This window comes from Myodes glareolus, chromosome 3 (genome assembly GCF_982192425.1).
Source record: "Myodes glareolus chromosome 3, mMyoGla1.1, whole genome shotgun sequence".
Classification (NCBI taxonomy): domain Eukaryota; kingdom Metazoa; phylum Chordata; class Mammalia; order Rodentia; family Cricetidae; genus Myodes; species Myodes glareolus.
This window is the reverse complement of record NC_142028.1, coordinates 125,354,019-125,378,420: the sequence shown is the minus strand read 5'-3', so window position 1 is coordinate 125,378,420 and position 24,402 is coordinate 125,354,019. Positions and strand designations below refer to the sequence as shown.

Sequence of the window (24,402 nt, the reverse complement as noted above, 5' to 3'; positions counted from 1 at the left end):
TGAATAATAAAGAGAATTTTAGAAGCTGCCAGAGAAAATTACCATGTACATTAAGAAAAATCAGGCTAAGAGTTATGGTCCAGTTCTCACATGGATAAGGCAAAGAAGAAGACAAATGAATAGCATACTTAAGTTATAAGAAAATAAACTTATCAACACTGAAGATCATATCCAGCAACGTTATCTTCCAGAACAAAATTAGAAAGAGTGCATCACTGATTGATGTGAACTATATGAAAGAGTAAAAAGTGTTCCACATCTTCAGCAATTATAGATGTACATACTAAAATGGCTAGGATCAAGAAAACAACGGCGACGAGCAACCAATACCGGATAGAACGCAGGGAAATGGACCTCTCATTCATGTTGATAGGATTTCAAACTACTATATGAAATTGTAAACTCTTCCAACCACCCTGATTAGAGAATTCTTACAAAGTCCAGGAACATGGAGAGACCAATGAGGTACCTAGAACCATGGCACTGCCTGTACCACAAGGAATAACCACCTGAGCCTTGGATTTATTGGCACCTAATTAATCAGCAGAATCATGGACAGCCCCAAACACACCAATTAGAGGAAAAGATGAGTAGAAAAGGTAAGAACAATGAGTTTTGTGCATGGTAGTAGATATGGGTCTATTTTCATTCTTCTACATACACTTAGGCCAGCACCACTTGTTAAATATGCTTTCTTTTTTACATTTGACATTTTTTTGCTTCTTTGTCAAAAATCAGGTGTTCGAAGGTGTATGGATTAATATCTAGGTCTTTGATTTGGTTCTACTGGTCCTCCTTTCTGTTTTATGCCAATACCAGGCTGTTTTCTGTACTGTAGCTCTGTAGTAGAGCTTGAAGTCAGGGATTGTGATGCCTCCAAAAGTTTCTTTATTATACAGGATTATTTTGGTTGTCCTGGGTTTTTTGCTTTTTTATATGAAGTTGAGTTCTGTTCTTTCAAGGTCTGTGAGAAATTTTGCTGGAATTTTGATGGGCATTGCATTGAGTCTGTAAATTGCTTTTGATAAGATTGCCATTTTTACTATGTTAATTCTACCTACCCAAGAGCATGGGAGATCTTTCCACTTTCTGCTGTCTTCTTCAATTTCTTTCTTCAAAGATTTAAACCTTCCACTTGTTTGGTTAGAGTTACTCAGAGATATCTTATGTTATTAGTGGCTATTGTGAAGGGTGTTGTTTCTCTGATTTTTTTCAACTCTTTAATCATCTGTGTACAGGAAAATTACTAATTTTTTATTGAGTTAATCTTGTATCAATGACCTCAACATAACGCCAGCCACACCAAACCTTATAGAAGAGAAAGTGGGAAGTACACTTGAATGCATTGCCACAGGAGACCACTTCCTAAATATAACATCAGTAGCAAAGACTCTGAGAGAAACAATTAATAAATGGGACCTCCTAAAACTGAAAAGCTTCTGTAAGCAAAGGACATGGTCAATAAGACAAAATGACAGCCTACAGAATGGGAAAAGAAATTTATTAGCCCTACATCGGACAGAGATCTGATCTCCAAAATATACAAAAAATTGAAGAAATTGGACACCAAAAGAACACATAATCCAATAAAAAAAATGTTGTACAGACCTAAACAGAGAACTCTAAACAGAGGAATATAAAATGGCTGAAAGACACTTAAGGAAATGTTCAACATCCTTAGCCGTCAGAGAAATGCAAATCAAAACAACTCTGAGATTGATTCTATCTTACACCTGTAAGAATGATCAAGTTCAAAAACACTGATGATAACTTATGCTGGAGAGGTTGTGGGGTAAAGGGAATACTCTTTCATTGCTGGGCGAAATGCAAGCTGGTACAGCCCCTTTGGATGTCAGTGTGGTGATTTCTCAGAAAATTAGGAAACAACCTTCCTCACGACCCAGTAATACCACTCTTTTTGTATATATCCAAAGGATACTCAATGGTGCCACAAGGACATGTGCTCAACTATGTTATAGCAGCATTGCTTGTCATAGCCAGAACCTGGAAACAACCTAAATACCCATCGACTGAAGAATGGATAAGGAAAATGTGGTACATTTACAGAAAAAAAAAATATGACATCTTGAATTTTGCAGGAAAATGGATGGAGCTATAAAACATCATTTTGAGTGAGGTAATCCAGACACAGAAAGACAATTATCACATATACTCACTCATAAGTGGTTTCTAAACACAAAGCAAAGAAAACCAGCCCACAAATCACAATCCAGAGAACGTAGACAACAAAGAGGACCCTAAGAGAGACTTACATAGATCTAATCTACATGGGAAGTAGAAAAAGACAAGATCTCCTAAGTAAATTGGGAGCATGAGGACCTGGGTGGAGGGAAAAGGCAGGAATGAGAGCAGAGAAAAGTGTAGAGCTCAATAAAAATCAATAATAGTAATAATAAGGAAATTCAAAAGTAGGAAAAGTTTAAAGAATAACTGACTATGGGTTCTCTGCTCTAAAAATAAAAAATAAATGTATGTATAACACACTTCCTAGACCTAAGGCTCGTGGAGCAACATAAAAGAGAAGGTAAAAAGATGATACAGAGCCAGAGGACCAGGGTACCCAGTGTAAAATAATGACCAATATATGTCATGAAACCTTAACAAATTTGTCTCCTAAACAATGGCAACACCATTTAATATTCCTATGTGGATGGACATATGTCACATAGCTCCACCTCTAGATGAATTTTATAGCCAATTAAAGGCTGCTAATAGAGTGAGAACAAGTTTTATCCAGAGACAATCTACTTGATGGGATACTTAATCTTAACTATGAAACAATAAATGCATATGCATATAAATAATAGTAAGTGGAATCAGCATGTTATGTGTGTATGTGTCTGTATGTGTGTGTGAGAGAGAATAATAAAGAACAAAGGGTCATAAAGTTAGGAGGGAGTGGGGAAGACTTAAGAGAAATTGGAAGGTGTAAAATATAGGTTAAAATGATGCAAATACAGTGCTCATGTATAAAATAATAAAAGTCTACTAAAAATATAATTTTGAAAATGTAAAAAAAAAGTTGATGCTCTTACTTAAGGCAAGACCAAAAATAATGGAAGTATCTCAGCTAGTAAATCAACAGAGAAGATATTCTGAGATCATAAAAACTATTTAAAAGAAGATAGACAAAAAGAAGTAAACATAAAATACTCAGTAAGGTTAAAGAAAACAATTAACAGGATGATAAACTAAAACCTAGCCATACCAATTTTACAATAAATGCAATTGGTCTAACCAACTAAATTTGATGTATATAAAGTAAAAGCCGGCAGCATTTGGGGATAAAAGAACAATGATATGCAAAGATACATGCAGCTCAAATTCCAGCAGGCTACTTATAAAAATAAAAATATTAAGTTCCAGTCAATGAGTTTTCTCCTGTCATTTACAATCTAGGCCTCACTATGTTTATCATATTCTTCCCTTCTTGAATGTATTCAAAGAAAAAGTGGCTCACAAAGGAATGTTAGGGAGATAAGAAAGAAGAAGAAGACAAAGGAGAAGAAGATGATGAAGGAGAAGGAGAAAGAGGAGGGGGAGAAGAAGAAGGAGGAGGAGGAGAAGGAGGAGGAGGAGAAGGAGGAGAAGGAAGAGAAAGAGGAGAAGGAGGAGAAGGAGAAGGAGGAGAAGAAGAAGAAGAAGAAGAAGAAGAAGAAGAAGGAGAAGGAGAAGGAGAAGGAGAAGGAGAAGGAGAAGGAGAAGGAGAAGGAGAAGAAGAAGGAGGAGGAGGAGGAGAAGGAGGAAGGAGAAGGAGGAGAAAGAGGAGAAGGAGGAGAAGGAGGAGGAGGAGGAGGAGGAGGAGGAGGAGGAGGAGGTCAGGAAAAAGGACCAAAACAAAAATGAAACAATTAAGTGTTTCTCTTTGTTATCTATTCATTCCACAAATACACAAATATTGAATGCCATACTTTATGGTAGATGTTGAGAATTCAATTGATTTAAAAATTTAAATCATTTCTTCTTGCATTTTTAATGTAACTGAATAACCAAGAATTTACACTTTTTAAAATTTTAATCTTTCATCAAACAGGTAATGGAAACAGTTCAAGAATTGAAAACTGAAATGGAGGCAATGAAGAAAACACAAAACGAGGGCCGGCTGGATATGGAAAATCTAGGTAAAAGAACAGAGACTACAGAATCAAGCATAACCAATAGGATACAAGAGATGGAAGAACGAATCTCAGAGTCTGAAGATACCATAGAAAAAATAAATGCTCTGATCAAAAAAAACCAGCAAATCCAACAAATTCTCATCACAAAACATTCAAGAAATCTGGGACACAATAAAAAAACCAAATCTAAGAATAATAGGGATTGAAGAAGGAGAAGAACTGCAGATCAAAGGACCAGAAAATATATTCAACAAAATTATAGAAGAAAACTTTCCCAAGCTAAAGAATGATATTCCTATGAAGGTTCAAGAAGTATACAGAACACCGAATAGGCTTGATCAAAAAAAAATCCCCTCGCCATATAATAATCAAAACACAAAACATACAGGTTAAAGAAAGAATATTAAGAGCTGCAAAGGAAAAAGGGCAAGTAACTTATAAAGGTAAACCTATCAGACTTACACTGGACTTCTCTATGGAAACCATGAAAGCCAGAAGGTCCTGGATAGAGGTACTGCAGAAACTAAGAGACCATGGATGCAAGCCCAGACTACTATACCCAGCCAAGCTATCATTCACTATCAATGGAGAAAACAAAATATTCCAGGATAAGAACAAATTTAAACAATTCGCAGCCACAAACCCAGCCTTACAGAAAGTAATAGAAGGAAAATCGCAACCCAAGGAGTCCAACATTGCCAGCACTTCTTACAATAACTCAGACATCTAGCGACCTTTCACAAGCTTAACTCAAAGAAGGGACACATACAAACTCTATTAATCAAACAAAAAAAATAATAATAACCGGAGTCAGCAACCACTGGTCATTAATATCACTTAATATTAATGGACTCAATTCACCTATAAAAAGGCACAGACTAAGAGACTGGATACGAAAACAGGATCCAATATTCTGCTGTTTACAAGAAACACACCTCAACCACAAAGACAGACATCTACTCAGAGTAAAGGGTTGGGAAAAGGTTTTTCAAGCAAACGGACCTAAGAAACAAGCAGGTGTGCCATTCTAATCTCCAACAAAATTGACTTCAAACTAAAATCAATCAGAAGAGATGGAGATGGACATTTTATACTCATAACAGGAACAATTCATCAGGAGGAAGTCTCAATCCTGAATATCTACGCCCCTAATATAAAGCCTCCTACTTATGTAAAAGAAACACTTCTAGAACTCAAGGCAGTCATCAAACCACACACACTAATAGTAGGAGACTTCAACACTCCTCTCTCACCAATGGACAGGTCAATCAGACAGAAACCTAACAGAGAAATAAGAGAATTATTGGAGGTATTGAATCAAATGGACTTAACAGACATCTATAGAACATTCCACCCAAATAGGAAAGAATATACCTTCTTCTCTGCAGCTCATGGAACCTTCTCGAAAATTGACCACATACTGGGTAACAAAGCAAACTTCCATAGATACAAAAAAATATTAGTAACCACCTGTGTCTTGTCAGACCACCATGGATTAAAGTTAAAATTCAAGAACAGTGCTACCCCCAGGAAGCCAACAAATTCATGGAAGTTGAACAGTCAACTACTGAATCACCCCTGGGTCAAGGAAGAAAGAAAGAAATTAAAGTCTTCCTTGAATTTAATGAAAATAAAGACACAACATACTCAAACCTATGGGACACTTTGAAAGCAGTGCTAAGAGGAAAGTTCATAGCACTAAGTGCCCAATTAAAGAAAACAGAGAAAGCACACATTGGAGACTTAACAGCACACTTGAAAGCTCTAGAAAAAAAAAGAAGCTGATTCACCCAGGAGGAGTAGAAGACTGGAAATAATCAAACTGAGGGCTGAAATCAACAAAATAGAAATACAGAAAACAATCCAAAGAATCAATGAATTAAAAAACTGGTTCTTGGAGAAAATCAACAAGATCGACAAGCCCCTATCCAAATTAATCAAACGGCAGAGAGAGAACATGCAAATTAATAAGATCAGAAATGAAAAGGGGAACATAACCACAGACACAGAGGAAATTCAGAGAATCATTAGATCTTACTACGAAAATTTATATGCCACAAAGTTGGAAAATGTAAAAGAAATGGACATTTTTTTTAGATAAGTACCATATACCAAAGTTGAACCAAGACCAGGTGAACAATCTAAATAGACCTGTCAGTCGTGAAGAATTAGAAGCTGTTATTAAAAATCTCCCTACCAAAAAAAGCCCAGGACCAGATGGTTTCAATGCAGAATTCTACCAAAACTTCCAGGAAGAGCTAATACCTATACTACTTAATATATTTCACAATATAGAAACAGAAGAATCCTTGCCAAACTCTTTTTATGAAGCTACAGTTACCCTGATACCAAAACCACACAAAGACACAACCAGGAAAGAGAATTACAGACCAATCTCACTCATGAACATTGACGCAAAAATACTCAATAAAATATTGGCAAACCGAATCCAAGAATACATTAGAAAAATTATCCATTATGATCAAGTGGGCTTCATCCCAGAGATGCAGGGTTGGTTCAACATGCGCAAATCTATCAATGTAATCCATCATATAAATAAACTGAAAGATAAAAACCATATGATCATTTCATTGGATGCTGAAAAAGCATTTGACAAAATTCAACACCCATTTATGATAAAGGTGTTGGAGAGACTGGGGATACAAGGATCATACCTAAATATAATAAAAGCAATATACAACAAGCCGTCAGCTAACATCAAATTGAATGGAGAGAAACTCAAAGCCTTTCCACTAAAATCAGGAACACGACAAGGCTGTTCACTCTCACCATTCCTCTTCAATATAGTGCTTGAAGTTCTAGCAATAGCAATAAGACAACATAAGGGGATCAAGGGGATTCGAATTGGAAAAGATGAAGTTAAACTTTCGTTATTTGCAGACGATATGATAGTGTACATAAGAGACCCCAAAAACTCTACCAAAGAACTCCTACAGTTGATAAACACCTTTAGTAATGTGGCAGGATACAAGATCAACTCCAAAAAATTGGTAGCCCTCCTATACACAAAGGATAAAGAAGCAGAGAGGGAAATCAGAGAAACCTCACCTTTCATGATAGCCACAAATAGCATAAAATATCTTGGGGGTAACTCTAACCAAGGAAGTGAAAGACCTATTTGACAAGAACTTTAAGTCTTTGAAGAAAGAAATTGAGGAGGATACCAGAAAATGGAAAGCCCGTCCCTGCTCTTGGATTGGGAGAATCAACATAGTAAAAATGGCAATTCTATCAAAAGCAATCTATAGATTCAATGCAATTCCCATCAAAATCCCATCAAACTTCTTCACAGACCTTGAGAGAACAATAATCAAGTTTATATGGCAAAACAAAAAACCCAGGATAGCCAAAACAATCTTATACAATAAAGGAACTTCTGGAGGCATTACCATCCCTGACTTCAAACTCTATTACAGAGCAACAGTATTGAAAACAGCTTGGTATTGGCATAACAACAGAGAAGTCGACCTATGGAATCGAATAGAAGACCCGGGTATTAACCCACAAACTTATGAACACCTGATTTTTGACAAGGGAGCTAAAGCTATACAATGGAAGAAGGATAGCATCTTTAACAATGGTGCTGGCATAACTGGATGTCAACCTGTAGAAGAATGAAAATAGATCCATATCTATCACCATGCACAAAACTCAGGTCCAAATGGATTAAAGACATCACCATTAATTCGACCACTTTGAACTTGATAGAAGAGAAAGTGGGAAGTAGCCTACAAGATATAGGCACAGGAGACTACTTCCTAAGCAGAACCCCAGGAGCGCAGACAATAAGAGAAACAATAAATAAATGCGACCTACTGAAACTGAGAAGCTTCTGTAAAGCAAAGGACACTGTCAGTAAGACAAAAAGGCTACCTTCTGACTGGGAAAAGATCTTCACAAACCCTTCAACAGACAAAGGTCTGATCTCCAAAATATACAAAGAACTCAAGAAACTAGACACTAAAACTCTAATTAACCCAATTAAAAAATGAGGTACTGAACTGAACAGAGAATTCACAACAGATGAACTTCGAATGGCTAAAAAGCACTTAAGGTCATGCTCAACCTCCTTAGCGATCAGGGAAATGCAAATCAAAACAACTTTGAGATATCATCTTACACCTGTCAGAACAGCCAAACTCAAAAACACCAATGATAGCCTATGCTGGAGAGGATGTGGAATGAGGGGAACACTCATCCATTGTTGGTGGGAATGCAAACTTGTGCAGCCACTGTGGAAATCAGTGTGGCGGTTTCTCAGGAAACTGGGAGTCAACCTCCCTCAGGACCCAGCAATTCCACTCTTGGGAATATACCCTAGAGATTCCCTAACATACTACAAAAGCATTTGTTCAACTATGTTCATAGCAGCACTATTTGTAATAGCCAGAACCTGGAAACAGCCTAGGTGCCCCTCAATAGAAGAATGGTTAAAAAAGGTGTGGAACATATACACATTAGAGTTTTACTCAGCGGTAAAAAACAATGACATCTTGAATTTTGCATGCAAATGGATGGAAATAGAAAATGCTTTACTGAGTGAGGTAAGCCAGACCCAAAAAGAGGAACACGGTATGTATTCACTCATAAGTGGATTCTAACCATAATTAAAGGTCTTTGAGCCTATTATTCGTGATCCTAGAGAAGCTAAATAAGAAGATGAACCTGATGAAGATTATTTAGCTATCCGCCAGGAGGTAGGAAATAGACAAGAGTCCCAGGTAACCTCGGGTGCATGGGGGGGGGGGGGTGGGAGGGTTGTTGGAAGGGGAGAGGGTTAGAGAGAAGAGAGTAGGGGAGGAATGGGGAAAGATCGGGGGACTGGGATGGGGGGAGGGAGGAAGGATGGATATGGGATCAGGCAAGTATATACCTCAACTAAGGGAATCATTTTAGGGTTTACAAGAGACTTGATTATATATGGGATCCCAGGTCTAAGGAGAGATCCCCAGATGTTTCTCTGGACAGAGGAGAGGGTGCCTGAACCGGCCTTGACCCACAACCATACTGATGAATATTTTGCATGTCACCATAGAACCCTCATCTGGCGATGGATGGAGATAGAGGCGGAGACCCACGTTGGAACACTGGACCTAGCTCCCTAGGTCCAAATGAGAGGCAGAAGGAAAGAGAACGTGAGCAAAGAAGGCAAGGACAGAGTAAACCTTCATCCGACGTTGGATGGCGATACAGACGGAGACCCATATTGGAACACCGAACTGAGCACTCCACGGTCCAAATGAGGAGCAGAAGGATGAAGAAAATAAAAAAAGTAATCAGGACTGCGAGGGATGCGAGCACCCACTGATACAAGGGGACTGATATAATGAGAGTTCACCAAGGCCTGTTGGACTGGGACTGAAGGAGGACGTGATCCAACCAGATTCTCTAAATGTGGCTGGCCCGGAGCCTTTCTGAAAAGCCATTGACAATGACACTGGGACTTGCTTCCTCTGTATATACTGGATTTTGGCGATCCAGTCTGTTTGGACTCTCACCTTCCCTGGACCTGGAGGGAGGGGGGAGGAACTTGAACTTCCCACAGGGCAGGAAACCCTGACTGCTCTAGGGGATGGAGAGGGAGGAGGAGAGGGAGTGGGGGGAGTGGGAGGGTGTTGGGAGGAGGGGCTGAAATGGAAACTTTTATAATTTAATAAAAAAAAGAAATATAAAAAAAATTTTTAATCTTTCAATTCTGGCTTTGTTATCTGGTCTTGTGGAGATGTCACTGGATGAATATCCTTGGATTGACCTCAGTTTCATGCTCTATGAGACAAGCGCAAAGCACCAATCCCTTTAGATTTGGAGAAGTTTAGGGAGATTCTGACTAGGATAGGTAGGTTACTGTGTGGTCAGAAAGCAAATGCTCAATCAGTTTTCTGACTAGAAAAGCATAGTGCACGCCTGGAAGTCTCAACAAAGTGTAGAGCATAGACTCACAGTAGAGTCAAAATCTTCTTTGCAATGTGAGGGAAATAGGAGAGTACAGAGTTAATGTTCTCAGTGAGAGCTGAATGGAGCTCACTTAAGATCCACATTCCTCAAAGTTCCTGCGTGTTTACGTCATATCTTGTTCTCTTTAACCCTAACACAAGTTCATAAAGACTGTCCCCATCACATCTCACCAGGACAGACAATTGGTTGAATATTCTCAGTCCCAGAAGAGTATATTTATGTAGAAATGTTTTCAAATCCAAGATCTGTAGGCTTTCTCACATAGAGAGAGATCAAATTCCCTTCAGAAAGAATAATCGTCAAATCACATACTAAAGTGACTTCCAAGTCAGATGAGCTCTTTCCGCCTTCAACTTTCTGCTGTTGTTTAATCGAAATCACACAAAACTTCTCAGTGCCTTCTCAAGACAGTTGACACCAAGTCCATAAAGAAATTAGAAAATCTGGTTTCATCCTCTGTCATACTATTACCCTCCCCCTACCCAAAAAAAGGGAGATGTTCTTACCTGTGTACAGGTCAGTGTCTGTGTACTCATCCACTTTCTTGTGCTGCAGAATATAGTCAGAGACTTTGGTCCCGATTGCTGGCTGAACATCGATCCACTCTAGGGAAACTACAGTGCTGGAAGGCTCCACTGTGGGAGAAAGTCGTAACCTAATCGGGGAGTGACAAACAAGGTTGCTCAGTTGCCATTTTGTATAATTCGAGGCCCTAAAGACTTGCAGAAGTTTCATCCAAGGTTCAAATCATGATGCCATCTGGTATCACAACTTTGCATGACCTTAAAACTGCTTTAATTTTCAAGGCTTCTATGTCTTTGTCCACAAATCAGAGATACACAAAGCTCCCTTTTAAAAGCAATACAATATTCAATAAATTAACCTATGCTCACAGTATGTGTTCAATGAAAACTGGTTGCTGTTTGATTTATTTAAACTATAATTTCAATGGTGTTTCATTTTATAGAAATAAATTGACAAGGACTAAGCACAGGTACTTTCCGTCTTTCTGCCAGTCTCTTTAGATCCTGAATGAATCAGTCAACTTTTAATACCCTCAAATACCTCCAATTGGTACTTAATACCCTCTCAAAAAAAAAAAAGAGAGGGACTTTTGGAATAAATTCTTCTGCAAAGCAATAAGAAAGAGAATTGTTGAATGTTGTTACTGGAATGGTCTTGGAGACAATAGTGTGTATTTTCCTCATTTCACAAAGTAGAGAAAGTATGGTCCCCAAAGTGAAACTATTTTCACAGAGTAATATAACAAGACACAGACAAGATCATCATGGTAGCCTTGCCTACTCTAGGGACAGATTCTTTCTTTGTACTCACTATACTATACTGTATCTACAAGGACAGTATTATACTATGGGTCCTCTTTCTCTACACAGATGTTTTATGGCATTCTGGTTGCCAATACAGGCTCCTTGCAGCACCTCTTCATAAGCACACTTCTCCAAACAAGATGGCTTCTCTTTGCTTCCTCAAACAAATTTCTGGTGTCAGGTACTTCTATTGTGCTGTTCCATCTACCTAAAGACTTTTAGCACTTGTTACCCAGCTCACTGTTCCTGTTGTGATTCAAAGGTCCCTTCAAAGATATTTTCTTTATTAACATCCCCTTCTACCAATATTATGCCCACGAGTCTCCCCATGACCAAGTTTGTCTTTCTTTAGCTTTTAATTTAATTTTAAACTATGTCTTATGTACTTTTAATATGTCTCTCCTACATTGGTACCAGCCTCCTTCAGCTACAGTTAGTCTCTATCTTTGTCCTTGGTATTTTATTACCCAGGAACCAACACACATGGAATTAGTGTCTGAAAACGGAATAAAATAAGAGAGGTTCTATAGTTTCTTATATCAGTAGCTATGGAAGCCAAAGTAGGCATTAGCAAGGCAAGTCAATTGCCCAGCAGAACAGTGCTTAGTGGGTAAGCGCAGGAAGAAGAAATGGATGAGAAGACATCATTTTAAAACACCACACACACACCACCACCACCACCACCACTACCAACAACACCATGCACTGCAAATTCAGGGTATGTGCCAATTTCTAATGCCAAGAACTTCTTCTTTCCCAAAGGAGAAGTGAAACACCAGATATTTTAATGATCTGGGTATGTACCCTGTTAACAAGAAAATCATAGGCTCATCTGATAGATAGTATTAAAGTGTGAGCCAATCGAAAGGGGTAAGCAAAGGAAGAGGGGCCATACATACTTACACCGGCTGTGGAAGCGGGCTGCAATTGGGAAGCCCACTGGCATCAAAGGCACTAAGGTCACACCTGCACCAGTCGTCGATCACATCTCCTTTCCCTGAACACCAGTAGGAACTCATCAGTGCACTCTTGAAGGCCTGAAACAGAATGACAGAAGGGCCACAGTGATAGAGACAACCAATAAAGGAGTGACAATGGGCATGATGTTACCCAACATAGTGTCCTAGACGCCTGCCTGCTTACACCTTTGTGGCCCTATCATTCAGGTTTTCCCATCCCAAGATATTCATTTCCCAGTGTCCAGAATAATGGAGACATAATGCTAGCAGCATGCTGGGAACTTCTCTTGGTTCTGGCTCTCTATCTATTAACATAGATCCTCTTCACAATAACCCCACGTGGTAAATATTACTTTTATTTCTCATTTTACATATGGAAAACTGAAGCACACAAAGCAATTAAACTTCACAGGTAGTAAGTATCAGAACTTGGATCAAATCTCTGGCTCCCAACTATGGTTACACCATCTTAAACAAACTGAGTCTCATCTGCTTCCTGCCCCAGAGCCTGTCCTACTAGAGATACTGCATCTGACTATCTCACTGCCCTACTTAAAAATATGAAGCTTCCCACAGTCTTCAGGACTACATCTAAACTCCTTATTTAAGTTCCTGGCCTCCTCTCTAGATTGATCTCATACAAGTCTTAGGAACTTCAGTACACATTATTATCTATTTTCATGGAAGCACTAATTGCCCTCAGTAGTCAATTCCTATCTATTAAATTGGGAGGCAACAAACTACCTCTGCATAAGGTCATAAAGTAATCACTTTCAACTTTGTGATCAGATAGTTTCTGTTATAATTACTTAATACCACTTTTGTAGTCTGCTAACAGTGTCAACTATACTTTAAGTGAACAGTATGTTACAAAAAAGACTTCGTTGTCAATGCTAATCAGTGGGGTAGAGTGAGTCCCATGGTCATGCTTTGCTTATCTTTGTTTTAAATCATGGTCACTGGTCTATTTAATTCTAATGTTTCTCATTTTCTTTTAAAAATATCCTCTTTTTGGCCTGAAATTCTCCATTTCATTGAACTCCAACTCAAAAAAAGGGGAAATAAGACTTTCCCTTAAACCTAAGACTAATCATGCTCTTTTGGACACCGTGACACTAAGTCATTTGTATCATCATAACTCTGTATCTGTCTTACCCTTTAAATTCTAATCCTAATTGCTACAAAGGGCAAAAGATAGACTGTCCTCCCAGGAGTGTTCTCCTAGGACCTATTGTGATTCAGTTAGTATTTAGTGAACAAATGAACAGTCACTTAAAAACTGATCATTAATATCAGGTGGAAAAAAGGAACTTAGAAGGAGTTTCCAGCACCGAAGGTATTACAGTCTCAGGTCTTTCCTGTGTTGGCTTCATTTTTGTTATATTTGTTTTGTGTGAAATATACTAGCAACATGATGTGTCTGGGACTTGAGAAAATGCCCTGCTTAAGCCACTTCCATTGCACTAACATTTCACAGTTCTGGGGAGAATGTGGGATCCAACTCCTAAAAGCATAAGGTCTCTTTGACATAGTAAAATTACATATAACAAAACAGTTATTAAACAAGAATTACAGTTACAATATTTATATCTACTTTATCTTTTATCATAACTAAGGAAAACTATAACTATCTATTTATTCTTCAACTTTATCAAAGTTAAAGCCTTCCTTTTTCTTTAAACAGAAAAAGGGGAAATGGTGTAGGAGAGTTCTTCTTTCTATGTGTTGCTTTCATTGGTTGAATAAAGGAAACTAACTTGGCCTTTGATAGGGAAGCCCTTAGATGGGCGGAGAATACAGAACTGAATTCTGGGAGGAAGAAAGCAGGGTCAGAGAGTTGCCCTTCCTGAAGTTGACAAGTCAGACATGCTGAATCTTTCCCAGTAAGCCACAAGCTCGTAGTGACATACAGATTATTAGAAATGGGTTGAATCAATATGTGAGAGTTAGCCAATAAGGGGATAGAGACAATGGACCAGGCAGTGTTTAAAGGAAAAAAAAAAAACTTAAGGTCTCCAGAAAATGTTGGTCTTTTGCTCTTTTGCCAGTACATGTTGGGCCAACCACAAGAGTTTTTTCTCCTTTTACGTAACTTTGTCTATGCTTTACAATGGATTTTGCATATCAATCACCAGTGTACCTGATGCCACTTTTTTATATTCTGCATTATTCAAAATACTCAGGAACAGAATATTTAAATACAGCAAGTATGGTTTTTCATCCTTAGCTCCTCTGAGGAACATAGATCTCAGTCAGTGGTTCTCAGCCTTCCTAATGCTGTAACCCTTTAATACAGTTCCTCATGTTGTGGTGACCCCCAACCATAAAATGCTTTATTACTGATTCAAAATTGTAATTTTGCTACTATTATGAACCATAATGTAAATTTTTTGGAGATAGAGGTTTGTCAAAAGGGTCATGACCCACAAGTGGAGAACCAAGGATCTGGAAGGAGGAGGTATGTATCAAGAATGCTGTGTTTAAGTCTCCATCCTTCTTTTCCCAGAGACCTAAACAGGAAACCTCCAATGAATCTTTCTAGTGTTTTTGCCAATATCTTCTGCTAGAAATGAATGCATTAACCAATTTCTCCTGAGTCCAGTGTATATCCAAGGGCACAAAGAAGAACTGTAACAAAAGCTAATATTTATGACATGCCCCACTTCCGAGTCCAAAATAAACAGCAAAGAGCGAAAAATCAAAATAATCAAGCAAACAAACAAACAAACACCCAAAATATCCATTCAAAATTTGGGTTGGAATCTGAACAGAAAAATTCTCAAAAGAAAAAAAAATAGCAAAGAAATGTCTTTGAAGAGGGTTTATCATCCTTATCAATTAGGGAAACACAAATCAAAAGAATTCCGAGACTTTGTCCTACACCAGACATAATAACAAAACTCAACAAAGCAGCTGAGAGCAAATACTGGGGAGGAAGAGAGAAAGGGACCTTCAGTCACACTCCTGGAGGGCTCAAAAATTGCTCCCGCTCTAGAAATTAGCTGGGAAAACATTCAAAAGTTAAAAATAAATCTACCATATGGTCCAGGTATATGCCCCAAAGACTGGACATCCTACACCTTAGATATCAGCTCAGCCAGGCTCACTGTCACTTCATGGACAAGATCTAGGAAATGGAAACAAACCTGAATGTCCTTCAACTGATAAATAGATAACCAAATGGGGTATATGTATGCAATGGAATACTATTCAGAAGTTAAAAAAAAATTAAAATCGTGAAATATGAACGTAAATGTAGAGAAGTAGAAAAGATCATATTGAGTTAGGTAATGTAGACTCATAAAGACAAACAGCAAATGGTTTCTTTCCTCTGCGATTTTAGCCCCCAAGTTTTTAGATGTGTGTATACAACCTGGAGTAACTACAAAAACCAAAAAAGCAAAAATGGGTTTATTATGAAGGGGAGCAATAGAGGGGAATAACAAGGAGCAGAAACTGAAGAGCAAAATTGGGGAAATGTGTGGGAGGATTTGTGGGGAGAAGGGAGAAAAATACATAAGTAGAAGGAAGGTAAGGGAACAGGAAGAATGCCTTAAGAAGCCATAATGATGATCCCAGCTAACATACTAACAAGGAAGGGAAAAGCTTACAGGCTCCCAAACCTAGACAAAGAATTACTGGCAAGTAGAGAATTTTAATTGTGGAGAAATGGTCTTCCACAAGGAAGAACCACCCAAAATTGGTTATCTAATATCAAGTGGTTGGCCCTATGATCATATATACACAGGTAACATAACATAGACTAAGAAGGTTGTATTTCCTTTTTTAAAAGTGTGTGTGTGTGTGTGTGTGTGTGTGTGTGTGTGTAACAACAATTAAAAAAATAGAAGGCCATAAATTAGAGAAAGAGCAAGGGCAGAGGTACATGAGAGAAAATGAAGGGAGAAAAGGAAAAGGGGAAATAATTATATTGTAATTTCAAAAAAAATAAAAAAGTATTTTAAAAATGTAATCTCCATAACAGCTCTGAAAGCTATATAATACAACCTATATTTACAGATGAAAAGACTAGGAATCTGGGCATGAAGCAATTTTCCAAGACCACACAGCAAGAAAATGATGCAAGCAGAATGCAAGTCTATACTTCCATCATGTACAAAAGTGCAGCTCTTTTTGGTTCAAACATGAAGATCAGTGGGATTAGCTACCAGGTTCAGTAAATTCAAACAGAGCTCAAAGGTTAATTACCACAGTAGTGAAATCTAGGGCCATGGGAGAAAGTGGCCCAGATGGTAATACTGTGTTGGAGTCCAGTGTGGACAGATAACATCTTGTTTTGTGTGTGTGAGCTTTTCTCTCTTTCTCTCCCTCTCTCTAGCTGTGTATTTGTATGTGTGTACACTCTTACACATGCACATGCACACACACACAGAGGTGAACACATGAGTGGTTTTTGTCATCAATAGGAAACTGAGCTTGTAGAAAACAAAACAGGAAATCTCTCTGGACTTGGTGAATTTCACCATCTAGGCAGTTTTGGGGAAGAAATCCTGCCTGTGAGTCTCCACATCCCCTGGCTGCTTCCCAGAATGCTGGGAACAGAATGGGGACTGGTTCAATGGCCAGGCAAGCCCTGAAGAGAGCACAAACAGACACTGATAAAAGGCTGACATCAAACAGGGAGCTCTTGCAAGGCAGCAGGAGCCAGCACTGTGTCAGCGCGGGATCACTCTGCCTTGCATCTTCAGCCCTTGCAACACTCCATCCACAGTCCAACTTGATCCCAGGGGAAAGGAAGCATAGGATGTTCCAGCTTTACAGGACTTTGTCTGTTAATCATCTAATCTAATCCATTTACAGATACAGATACAGTGACCCTGAAAGCATAGCTCGTTACTGCAAGGTGACAGATCTTCTCAGTGATTAAAAAAAAATCATTCCCCTCCTTTCATGCTCAAAATTACCCTCTGCAATGCATTTTCTATTGAAGAGCATAGGGAAGGAAGGAGCATGAAAAACTGAAATCCGTTGGAATTCTGTCCCAGTAAACATCCTAGGTCACCCAGAACAATAAATGACAGGATTTCATCCAGAATCTAATTTTAGTTTCTCTGTTTTGAATCATATGTTTATATGTTTGTGGAAGTGTGCTTGTACTACGTGTGTGTGTGTGTGTGCGTGTGTGTGTGTGTGTGTGTGTTCAGAAATAAATGAGCATGTGTACTGGAGGCAATCTGACTCCTTGCTTTTGAGGGGATCAACTTTAGCATGGTCATTGGTTTTCATAACAAAGACGAGTTGAATTTCCAGAACTCATAAATGCTTCCAAGTTCAAGCTAATTAGTTAGTAAACCAAGTTGAGCAGGAGAAGAAAAGCAGCCACAGAAATGTTAAGCAATCAAAATAAACTAGGATTTATTTCTAACACTATTGTTACTTTCTTATTTGAACTTGCCTAAGAGATTCCTCTTGTTAAGCTTCAATTTCTCCGTGTGCAAAATGAAGGAAACAATGATACATTATTGGTGATTTAATTAAATTCAGTAAAAATCACTAAACTTCTTATACCTTACCACTTACTGGCTAAAATTTAAGAAAGGGATGAAAAAGACCCAGTGGCTAACTTCAAAGGACTCATGGTTTAATGGTAAAGAGAACACACAGAGAATTAAACTGACTATGGTTCAAATGTTGTGAATTCATGTACACAGGAGGCTGTGGGAAGACAAAGAAAAGGACTTTCCAACTTTAAAGCTGACAATGCTTTGGGATCTTAGACTCTAAGTAAACAATCTGTGTTTCATTAAGATATTTAGTACAATGTACACAGAATGCCATTAAGTTCATGAATTAAATTCCATTTTCTGTACTTCCAATAGCTGTATTTTTATGACTGCATTTTCACAATAAAAATTGGTATTTGTTGTTGACAACAAGTGAGTTATTTTTGATTTTGAGAGGATTATGTAAGACTCCAAAGTGAGACCTGACCCCTCCGTCCTTGCTCATGCACTGTGATATCTGTCTAGTAAGATGCTTGGTCCCGTGGCTGCCCAGGTCTTGCCAAATAAGGAAGGGAAAAGCTTAATGGAACAAAACAATCTATTATCTTTCCATCCTGTGCCTCCATTTCACTTCCTAACGCAGTAACTAACATGTAATATAAATCAGTAGGTGTTTGTTGAATTGATTTAAAATTTTATGTGGAATGTTGAAGGAAACAAACCAAATCAAAAACAGGAAAAGAAAAGAAAATGTTTGTGGCCCTCTTCTTCCCAAAGAACGCTTGTCTCATGCATGACAGTTCAGTGTCTATATCCAAAGGTCGGAGCTTCTTTCTTTATCTCAAACCAGTCTTCCTTCATTGGTCTCATGAACATCTCCCCTAGTAAGGTAGTCATGCCTCTTCTGTAGGCAATAGTCACAGCCTCTGAACTAGATTCCAAGCTACAAATTCACATACTGCTTCACATCTCTCAGAGCTTTCTGAAGTATCACTAATACCCCCGTCTTCTTGCTTGAACCTCTTCAAAATTCCTACTATTTTCCAGATAAAGCCTCTTCTAATGAACTTGAGATTCAGCATCAACTGTGTCTCTTCTTTTGCCCATTTCCTATTGTTCACACTCTGTGACCCAAAGCACCCCACTTCTTAGGGAAATGACTCGTTCATAGCCAGAAGCATTTTCTTGGCCCATTCCCTACATCGTCTTCTCTGCTACCTTTGTTCAACTGAGTATACTTTGACACATTCCTTTCTTTTACTTTTTCTCATTCAAATTTTATAAATTTCCTATCTCATTACAATTCAATGATCTACTACTGTTCTCACCTACCAAATAGTGAAATATTTTATTCAAAGTCATAAATATGAGTAATGTATATGTCCCCAGCTCTAATATAAAAAGAACCAGGCACACAGAGGGCTCCAAGATAGATATTAAATGACATAGAATTGGAATATGACTCTCTGTCAAGAATTAAACTGAAGGCAAAAGGCCCACTTTGAATGTGGGTGGCACCACACATGAATTTGGGGTCCCAAACTGAAGAAAAGTGGAAGGAGCTGAATGCTTGCATTCACTTCTTTCTGCTTCCTCACTGAGGATACAGTGTGACAAACTACCTCTTGTTTCACCACTGGGCCTGTCAACCACACTGAATTGCATCCCTTCAAACTGTGAGTCCAAATAAATCCCTCCTGCTTTAAGCTGCTCTTGTTGAGTATTTTTGTCACAAAAATAAGAAAACTAATCAATTCAAAAATCTGGTACCAAGGGTCACTGCTGTGACAAACTTAGCAGTTGACTTTTTAAGTCTTTAGAGTTGGTTTGTAGTGAAACTTTGAAAGCTCTAGCCTGTTGTCTACAGAAGTCCTAAAATGCTATAACAAAGCTTAATGAACCATTCTGAAAGGAGGCGGGAAGACCACACCGCTGAGAATATTGTGTGAAATGGTCTTAAGTGGTAGTGGAGTCCACATGGCTTTGGTGATGTCCACGGAGGAAAGATGCAAGCGTGGAGTGCCTCAGACCCGAGGAAAGGCTGTGTGTGCTGCCAGTGACAAAACTGGTGTGTAGGTACTCTGACTTGTTAGTGCCCAGATGATGCCATTAACGTCATCTGGTGTGAATATCACTTCTCCACCACAGTAGACTTTATCCCTGCCAACTATGAACCAAATAAATACCTTCTTCTTTCAGATGCTTGTGTTAGATATTTTGTCACAGCAAGGAGAAATGTAACTAAGAGTCTAATTAATCTAGCTAATGAAAGGACTAGTTATTGAAGCCATTTATAGGTGGCTTATATGCTATAAAAGTTATAAAGTTAAAATATTTTCTGAAGAAAGTTGGAATTAGTGTTTGGAGAACAATGATTAAAAATATAAAAAGGAATTCTAGCAATTTTGGGAGATACTAGAGATGTGAGGAAGGAACAGTGGCTGAAATTCTAGATCTGTATAAAGACTAATAGTGAGTCCATGCTGACCATATGTTAAATTGACTAAGATACAAGAGGTTTAATGAACATAGGAAAGTTTAAAGAAGGCAAAATAGCACAATTAATGGAGGATTCTAGTCACACCAGAGCTCTGGAATAAGCTATACCTGGTTCATGTGATATTCATTCAATCAAATTCCCTCTGTTGGCTGAGAAGGATTCCAGGTACTCATGCCTCTAGCAGCTTTAGGTGATCTTGTATGAAATAAGTGGGGTTCAAAAGAAAGGACGAAATAAATCATGTCCGTGCAGTCTCAGAATGCAAAGAAGATTATCTAATTATTGTGTTAAAGAATCAGTGACTGCATAATTAAGTAACATGTGTGAATACGTGAGTAGGGAGAGAAGCAGGCATTGCTAGCTGTCAGTCTTCTTATTCTCAAACAAAGCAGGAGGCTTTAGGTGATGATGCCTCACCTCATAGTTTGTTTTAAGGAGGCACAAGTAAGTAACAGGTGACCAAAGGCAAACAGAAACCTTCAACTACATACAAACTGACGTCAAACTCAGGAGAGTGTCTAAACTGTTCATTGGCAATGATTTCTTCTTGGTACTATAATCATGTGTACATGGAATATGCATTTGTCAAAACTCCAAACATATGCTTCTAAAGAAACTCTAGTGTAAACAATGTGAATGAGCACTCATCAGTTAGAACACTTGTGTTCTTTCTGTGTGAAATGGTGGGAGCTGAGACATTTGTAGGAGGATGCAGGTAGGGAATGTACAAATATTCCCAGTACTGTCTTTCAGGTTTATCAGGAACCTACAAAATATTCAACTTACCATCGAGCCAGGTAGCGCCTTACCCTCTATACTATTAAAATTTTGACCAAGAAAGAAATGGGGAAAAGGAGACACACACCTATTGAGTCTCATGTTCAGAGACTGGCATTACATCTTTTGCCTGTTAACTTCTGTGAGTCTCCCAACAACCTGAAGCTATAACAGTTCTTACTGTCACTGGTAATTATAAGCAATAAGTAAGGCAAGTATGAGAAAAACACAGTTTCAGAATCATCTAGATTAAACCCAACAGTACAAAAGTCTACTTGGGAGTAGCCTTGAACTCTATGCTGATAAGTTTTGTCAACTACACATAAACTAGAGTTATCTGAGAAGAAGCAATTTCAGAAGAGGAATTGCTTCTATCTGATTGGGGGCTCTGGGGAAGTCTGGGGAATTTTCTTGATTAATGGTTAGTGTGGGAGAGACCAACCCTCTGGGCAGGTAGTCTTTGGCTATATAAGGAAACAGACTGAGCAAGCCATAGGGATCAAATCGGGAAGCAGAATTCCCCCATAGTTCCTGTCCCTGTTCCTGCTTGGGTACCCATCCTAACTTCCTTCATTGATGGCTTTTCATCCAGATGTGTAACCCAAACTCTTATCTCCTCAAATTGCATTTGGTCATGTTTATCCCAGCAACAGAAAGAATGCTAGGATAAGCTCTAAGCCCCACATTGTCCTCCCTGACTTCCTCCAATCATCTATCTAACCTCAAATCCCTTGACTCTGTGATGAAATACCAACTTGTAAGGACTCATCTCCAATATGAGAAATCATGCAACTCAACCTATGGCTCTGTAAATAATGAGAACAACACCCATTTCCCCTGTCAGGACACAGTATTTTTGAAGCCATTCTTTCCTAAATGATGAGTTTCTAGGAATCCCCATGCCTATTGCCCCTTTGCAAGATATTGCCAAGTCTTATCTTGTGTCAGTTATGTGATGATAATCATAACTGTTTTCGGATAAAGAATGCTCCAAAGACAATTCTTCACCCTGCTCCTTCCCCCGGGCTCTTAGATTCCTCATGCCACCACTCCCCAACAATCTTTGGATTTTGGGGGGGCGCAGTTTAAAATACTACCATTTGGGTTGAGTATTCAACAGTTCCTATTCTCAGAACATTGGCCAGTCATGTGTTGCTCCAGCTACTGCTGCTCACTTTAAAAAGTCTCCCGATCACCTGCCTTAGCTTAGAACTCTTCCCCTCTGTCCAGCCTCAGATAATTCTCTACTCTGGATCTTTGTTATATTCCTACTCTATTCTGCCTCCAGTCCTGCAAAATAAACAGGAGTTCAAAGAATCAAAATCCTTCACTTGGAATCTTTCCACACACACCCAAGAAATATGGAAAAATCTTTTAAATTTTGTGTAAAGTACTCCAAATAATAGGAGGAACAAATGAACATTTTGTGTCTGAAAGTTATATAAATTATGTAATCTACAAAAGATGGATCATTTGTTGTTTGAGTTCTTTTGTTTATTTTTTTTTTTAGGCAGGGAGTTAAGTCCCTAGTGTCTTGTATACTAGGAAGTTTTTTACCACTGAGTTCTCTCTGCGGCCCTTGTTTCCTTGCTTACTTATGAGGAGAGTCTCACAAGTGACCAAAACTGGCTTTGAACTCCCAACTGTGCTGCTTCCGCCTGTGAAAAACTGAGATATGAAGAATATGCCCATCTGTCTGGTTCATATAGACTGTGTTATAACATAAAACTGGTTTTCTTACTCCAAATAATCCTCAAAGAGTGGCCCCTTGAAGCTTGTGTCATTAATGGCCAGAAGCAGTCACTGCAGTTTAGACTCCTGGGCTGACCTCAGATGCACTGACAATCCTTTCAGAAGGGCTCTGAGGGCATCTGTCTCCGCACTTCCATAAACTCCCTGGGGTGTTCATGAATGATGGCATTCAATAATCATTCTCGGTTTTTTTTTTCCCTCATTGGCTTTGGATATGCCCTGGCAGTTCATAGTATATCAACTTGGATTTGGGGACCTCGTTTTGAAGTTTTAAAAACTAGTTATCACTTAAAAAAAGAAACTATGCTGGCAAACGTGAACTAAATAAACTTACTGTTTAACCAAGGCTAATTGGACTAAAGTTGGTTAATACACACTAAAGCAATTGAATTTTTTCTCATGAATTTAGATGCAGGAATTCCTTGAGTTTTTCTGGGTGGTTTATTTTTGTTTTGTTTACCAAATCAAGGTTTGTCTGCATAACAGTCCTGGCTGTTCTGAAACTTGCTTTGCAGACCAGGCTGGCCTCAAACTCACAGAGATCTACCTGCCTCTGCCTCCCGAGTGCTGGCATTGAAGGAGTGCACCACTGGGTATTTTAAATTGTATTAGATAAGGTGAGAGTAAGAATGAGAATATGCTTAAATGATTAGGAAAATGGGTAACAGACACCAGGATAGCTATTGTACTAAAACATTGATAGCCGTGGTTCATCATCACTCCATCTTTTAATTGCACAAAATAATAAAATATTGTAATAATATCTCCTTTCCTGTTTAGAAAGTTTCGACTGTTTCTTACCTTGTGTCATTAAAAAAACTTAGAATGAGACAAGTATAAATCTTCTTCTTGACTTGACATGACTAGAACCCTTCACAATATAATAGCAACAATCGCACCGTTCTCCTACCAACCCCCGGGCTCTCTCCACCCCATGCAGCAGCCACACCTAACCACTGGGCATGAACTTAGAAGACTGCACACTTTTGTGTCATTTTGCCATCACACATGGTGCTACAATCTTTCTTTCCTTCGTTCTACTTTCAATCAAGTCAAACTTACCATTTAAGACTCATAACAACTGGAATTTACTCTGAAAATTATTGCTTTACATTTCAGAACTAAAAGTTCCTATTCTACCTTGACTCACACAGCTGTTGAATTTACCATTCTATTGAATTATTGATTTGTCTTCCCCCTCTACTGAGTCTGTGTGCTTTATTTCTATCAAGAACTGGTTAAACATTCAGTGTATAAACAAGTACTGAAGGGGTATGGCAGAGTTTGAGGGCTAGTAGCTCCTTGCATGGCTAAGCTGGATGATCTAAGTAGGACTGCTTAGTCGTCAGGGCAACAGCTTGCACTGACATTGCTCTAAACTGTCTCCAGACCGTTTGTTCTTCCTGTTTCTGAGCTGATAGCAATTGTGAAAGTGATGAATAGCAGACCAATTATGAACAATAGGAAACATCAGTTATAACTCCAGGGAGAAGACACAGCCATATC

At 38.6% G+C, this 24,402-nt stretch overlaps 1 protein-coding gene across 4 annotated transcripts in view; it reads right to left on the bottom strand.

Moving 5' to 3' along the window:
- Positions 1–24,402, bottom strand: part of Astn2 (astrotactin 2) — a 979,028-nt gene that overhangs the window by 157,235 nt on the left and 797,391 nt on the right. For all 4 annotated transcript variants that reach the window (XM_048459341.3, XM_085686116.2, XM_085686117.2 and 1 more), the window contains 2 exons: positions 12,347–12,480; positions 10,622–10,770 (listed from right to left, as the gene is read on the bottom strand). In XM_048459341.3, the coding sequence (XP_048315298.3) occupies positions 10,622–10,770; positions 12,347–12,480 (283 nt within the window). The remainder of the gene's footprint in view (positions 1–10,621; positions 10,771–12,346; positions 12,481–24,402) is intronic.